Source organism: Epinephelus moara, chromosome 6 (genome assembly GCF_006386435.1).
Source record: "Epinephelus moara isolate mb chromosome 6, YSFRI_EMoa_1.0, whole genome shotgun sequence".
NCBI lineage: Eukaryota > Metazoa > Chordata > Actinopteri > Perciformes > Serranidae > Epinephelus > Epinephelus moara.
The window spans coordinates 22,714-28,857 of NC_065511.1; the positions used below are offsets into that span (position 1 = coordinate 22,714).

Sequence of the window (6,144 nt, forward strand, 5' to 3'; positions counted from 1 at the left end):
GGAATTGTAACGACAAGCTACATTCACAGACAGTGAGTCCCATTATAATGTGTTTATGAGCGAGGTCGAACAGGTAGCGCCAAAAGCATAAAAATCTATATGTGGCGGAGATAATTTATTCGTGGCGCACCGCCACAAATAAATGAATGTATGGGAAACACTGCTGCTGTCCATGGGCTTTGGGGGCCTCGCTGCACCGGGGTCTGGCTGGCACCACCTTCTAGGCCCTCTCATCCAACCCTCCAGCCCTCGGGCCGGGCCTACACTGGCCTGGCCTCCTAAACCACATTTAGTTCACTTACCACACATTTCACACTTTTAACGCACCACATACATTCACTCTTTGAGGTGCAGACCACTGATGGATTGGGGGGCTTCATGATGGGGCAGGCTATGGGACAGTGGTGTCCTGTAGCCCTCCATGCTGCCCCCCAGCCCATCCTTATCTGTCCTCCAATTTTAAAGCACCACACACACCTACATCTTGGGGGACGGATGGGGACAGGTTCCAGGGGCCTTATGGCTGCACAGGCTGCAGGACAGCAGTGTGCTGCAAAGGCCCTCGGCCCTCCCGGGCTGTGAGTTGGAGCCAGGGACCCCATTTACATCATGGTGGTGTCACTAGGTTCCCGGTGTGGGGAGGGGTCCCGTGGCCCTGTGGCGGGTGGGCTGGATGGCACCCTGGGGGCTCTGCGGGTTCCTGCTGGAGTTCTGCCTCCTGACCGGCTGTGGCTTTTGGGCCCTCTGCTACGGGTTCCCGATGGGGGATTGGCTGCTCGTGGTGGGCCGCTCTCTCCTGTGTGTTAGTCGGGGTCCGTCCTGCGTTGGGCGGTGGGTGGGTGGGCCTTCCTGCCCCGCCCTTCTGGGGTGCGTCTCTGGCTCTCTGGGTGTGCTGGCCATTGCGGCCCCGGGTCCTTGGGCCTGCGTGGTGTCCCGCGGCCTCTGCGGCTCCCTGGGCGTGGGGTCTGGGTGCTCCTGTGGCCTTGGGGTGCCTTGCCGGCCGCCTTCCCCCGCTGGGCTGGGACATTGACCCTGGACCCTGGTGATGGTTCTCATAAACACATTGGGAGGGTTCAAATACACGCATGCATGTTCGATACTTCAGCTCCGTGACGCATCGCAAAGAACTGATGGGATCACTCAAAAGGGGCTCAGTTGCCTCTCAAACCTACCACACTGCTCTGGCAACTCTTCTCCACAATCGGGCTTTCCTCCACCACCAGGACTCTCACATTTCTGGTGTTCAGTATAGACTTCTCTTTTGTTTTTTTGTTGTGTTTTTTTGGGTTTTTTCCTTTCTCTTTTCTTTATTATACATTTATTTGTTTATTTTTGGTTATCTGTATGGAGCACAACAACCTCAAGGCCACAATACATCAACTACACTGCCTGTTTCTCCTGTTTTTTTTCTTTGTTTTTTTTTTCTTCTCCTTCTTCTCCGCATGCACTGTCGCTATATAACTCAGGATTTAAGCACCTGTCCCTCAATCCCCCCTGCTTGTCCCTTACTTTCCCCTTGACACACTATGGTGTATCACGGCCCTCTCTGGCTCATACTAGGAAGTTTTTCCAATAAAGGCTGATAGGCTAGTCTCCAGGGAGGGAGGGTGGGTGACAGTCACAATTATGCACAGTATGGGTATAAAATACTTGACTGCAAGACTAACAGTACATCAATCTTCATAAAAAGCTTACACCCTTTTGTGGCGCGAAGCTACGAAGACTAATGCAGACAGGTATAAAAAGAAAAAAAAAAGGAGGTGCCACAAGCTACGAACTAAAGAGTTTTTTTTTAATGTTTGTAGGGTTCGCAGACTTCCAAGCAGCACTGTGTGTGCTGGAGTTCAATCAGCTAACATTAGCTTACCTGTGAGAGTCATCTCTGTCGACACCCTGTCAATAGCCAGAACATCATCGGATCCATCATCACAAGGCTCTATGAAAAACTTCTCCGGTGTGGTGCGCCTGGTTTGACACACACAAGAGCTGTTTCAAAACCCACAAGCACTAACATCAAACCAGCAGCAGGGCTTTGTGTAATAACGTCACTAATACAGAATAATGCCAACCACAAACAGCTGGAGGCAGATAACACATAGAGCTGACAGGAAATCCCTGTTAGCTACATGTGCTAATGTAAGCGACTCGAGGCAGCTGGTTGAGGTGTCGCATACAAGTGTACCATGACGCCATCCATTAAATCTTGTCAAAACCAGCTCCCCTCTGGAGCACAGTGCTCCTGTTAAATGCAGTGATGTTCATAACTACAGGTGATCATTTGGAAAGAAACTTGGTGTGGATTCAAATGAACGTTAGCATTAGTTGCAATAACACCATGCCTGCGCTGACAGGCTAACTTTCTAAGCTGAGCTGGGTTAGCGTTAGCCGTGTCCACATAAAGTATCTACGAACACTCTTTGCCTCTTCAGTCAGTATCAACATAAAGTTAAACTACGTGACACTATGATATTTATCTGCAGCACTTACAAGTTGAAACTCTCATAGGTGCTCGCCATCTTTCCTCCAGCTTGACCTCAGTGACGTGTCAACGACCGCTTTGGCTACTTCCGTCATCAGCTGTGAGGGAAAATAGCCGTTTCTCTTTTTTTTTTGTAAACTTTATTTACATTTCAATAATATACAAATGCTCTCGATAGGAACATGTGCATTCTTTTTACAACACAAGTATATTCCCATTATAAATAAAATCAACAAGGCTGTAGACATAAAAAGATAATAAAATAAAACAAAAAAGGAAAAGAAAAACAAGGCACTTCATTCATATTATTAGACTTCAAAAAAACAAATATTTCGCTGCAATTTCACTCAATTTACAAATAGGCTTGTATACATTTAACAGCTTCAAGGAACAAAAATATTTATTTAGTTCGTTTTTAAACCAAACTATTGAGGAGGGTTTATTTTTCCATTTGCATGAATGGATGTGATATTTGCCCAAAACTATAATAATATTGACCAGTTCTGAAAATTCTTTGGTAAGATTATCTTTATATAAAAGAATCTGATGTTCATCAATTGGTGTGATATTTCCTATTTTATTACCTAACCAGTCAAAAACATCCTGCCAAAAATGTGATGTCACTGAACAAGAATAAAAAAGATGTTCAGTAGTTTCACAATCCGCATTACAAAAACAACATGGCTTAACCTCAAATCCAAACCTTTTCTTTAAAGGTAGGATCTAGAGGATTTTCAAACAAAACAAAATATAGACATATACAAATTAAATCCTGCTTAATAATCACCTATGGGCTTCTACTCATGTGTGGTGGTGACTCTGCCGTGCCCGAGCGTGTCCGAGCGTCTCCGAGCGTGCACCAGCGCGAGCCTTGTCTGAACCTCTTCTGTGAAGCCTTCTTCCGTACCTCCGGGCTCCGTATACCCGGGAGAGTTGAGCCTGATAGGAGGGGCAATGTGTGTTTACAAACAGCAACTGGAAAATCCTCCAGACCCTACCTTTAAATTTGACATTTCAAGCATATTGACACTTTGATACAGAGCTTTAACCTGTTTACAGAACCCCTCATTTAGTAACAAATTGTTGTTAAATTTCCAAATATTGTGTGATTTCCTATCTGGTTGAACAAATGTAAACTGTAAACTAATCAGACAATGATCTGTAAGAGGGGATGCTGAAATCTCACACTTTGTTACATCCCTGTACATCTGAGAAATAAGCCAGTAATCTAATCTTGAATATCGAGAATTATCTGAAGCACTGTTCCACGTATACTTTAAGGAGGTGGGGTTAGATATCCTCCAATAGTCAATTGTGTTTGTAGTTGTGCATAAGTTGGTTAGAACATCATCATATTCAGGTTGCTGACCTCTATGAGGTATTCGATCCATCCAGGAATTCGGAGCTATATTAAAATCTCCACCAACAATAACCTTTTCTGTCTGATACTTAATTTTCCACACATTTATGAGTAATCCTAAACTTTCCATCATAGCTCTATTGTTTGTTCTATTATTATATCCATAAACACATGTTAAGATAAATCTTTGGTCATGTATCTCTGCTACCATCATAAGCCAATGTCCACCCATATCACTTTTATGTTCAATTATCTTGTCTGGTGATTACCAGACAAGATAATGTTATGGTGTTATTAAATAACAACACCTGCTGAGTGCATAGTCCCATGAGAAAACAAAATTTCGTCTTTCCATAATTCCATAATTTTTCATCTGCTGTTCCTGAGTGAGTCTCTTGTAAAAAAAAAATACAATTTGCCTTTTGTTCTTTACAAAATAAAAAAATAGCCTTGCGTTTAACAATATTTTTCAATCCTCTAACATTAATAGAAACAAACAAAATAGACATTTTAACTCTATATAACTCTTGAATGCGCTGTATAAAGTAACTATGAGCAGGAATGAATATGTTGTCCAAAAATAACAAGTTTCAAAGCAACCAACCTTAACCTTGAATTTTTAATACAATTTACTTTCCTTCAGTTTTGTTTCTTACATTTTGAACAGGTTTATTTCTCTATTCAAGTGGTTATTTCTCTACTCCTTAAATTAACCATTACAATAACTGTTTAAACATGTAAGGAGTTTAGGTTAATCATTTTACCTTGAGTATGCTACCTGAGAATGAAGACCCTTCCTGCTTCCTTTAATGTCCACATTTTAGGGATCAATTCTCTGTCCATCCATCACAGCATATCCCTCTTTCAGGAAAGCTTTCCTGCCATTGCGTCGAGCTTCCTCCACTTTTGGCCACAGCTTTGCGCAAGCTTCTCTGTCCTCTTTAGAGAAGTCCTCTCTGAAGTAGATTTTCAATTCCTTGCAGACTCACGCATCTTTGGATTTTTTCCATATTTCGTTTCAAATAGTCCGCATTACAAACTGTATGATGATGGGCCTCGGCATCTTGTTTTGTGCAGCGTCGTTCTTCCTGCCAAGTCGGTGGACCGTGTCCACCATCTCCCTGAGTTTGTCTACCGCCACAGGAATCACCCTTGTGAGGATGCTGACGACCACCTCTTTTGTGTCCTCGTTTTCTTTTTCTTTTAATCCCAGTAATCTGAGATCCCACCTTCTCTTGTATCTTGCATTTTCTAGGCATATTTCTTTTAGGGAGCAATTTTCGATAGTCAGAGCTCCAATTTCTTTCTGCATTTTTGCAATTTCCTCCTTGTTCTCTTTGACAGCTTTAGAGTTTGTCTCTATGTGGGATTCAAAGGTCCTGAGCCGTTCGTCTTGCTTGTCAAACCTTTTGAGTACTGTTTGGACGGCTTCAAAGATGCTTTTGTTACTGATCTCTTTTTCTCCATCTTGCTCTCCCACATCCCTTTTCTTAAATTTCTTGGGGTAGGGGCTTGGCAGTGGTGTGTGGTCATCATTAACGTTACAGGTTACCTTCTTCCATCTCCTCTATCAGGTCTTCATCACATGCCTCCTGTAGTACTGCGAGGTCATAGTCGTGATCCAGCATGCTAGCGTTTTTAGCCTTAGCCATTTTGTCAAATCTTGATAAATCCAAACAACTCGATGTAGCCGTAACTAGACTGTCCAGAAGGTTATTTCTCTGTTGGGTTCATTCTTCTATATTGTGGTTGGGTGCTGGACTTGAATGTAAGGTTTTATGGACTCAAAATGTGTCGTTTTCTTTCAGACCCGCTGAAAGTGCAGCTGTTCACTCCGCCATCTTGGATCCTCCCCTCCTCCCAACTGCCATATGCGTTCTTGTGCGGACTTGTGTTCTTGTGGACTTGTGACACATCATCAGTCACAGCCAATTGTGTTCTACTGTTACAATTCAAAGTTCACATCTAGCCAAGTTCAGTCCAAATGCCCGGATGTGTTCGCGCCACACCCATTTCACCGGGGATACATCGGTGCACATAGACATATATACATAGACGCCGCATCGAGCGCTGAGCCGTACGTCAACATTGCCGCCATATTGGATGTGGCAAGGCTGCGCTGTAAACTAATACAAGTGAATGGACTTAATTTCATAAAGCGCCTTTCTTCAAAGAAATTTACGTTAATGCCTCTCGTTTATTCATTCACACACACACTAATATACTTGGGAAACAGTTAGGCACCAAAAACAATGTATTTGATCTTCTCAGATGGCTAAGATAAGAACTTTATTGATCCCACACA

At 43.2% G+C, this 6,144-nt stretch overlaps 1 protein-coding gene across 1 annotated transcript in view; it reads right to left on the minus strand.

Annotated features, from left to right (window-relative positions):
* Positions 1-2,579, minus strand: part of LOC126392234 (phosphatidylinositol-3-phosphatase SAC1-B-like) — a 17,264-nt gene extending 14,685 nt beyond the window's left edge. The window contains exons 1-2 of the mRNA XM_050047532.1: positions 2,488-2,579; positions 1,868-1,965 (exon numbers count right to left, since the gene is read on the minus strand). Of these exons, the coding sequence (XP_049903489.1) occupies positions 1,868-1,965; positions 2,488-2,516 (127 nt within the window). The 5' untranslated portion in view covers positions 2,517-2,579. The remainder of the gene's footprint in view (positions 1-1,867; positions 1,966-2,487) is intronic.
* Positions 2,580-6,144: the final 3,565 nt, after the last annotated feature.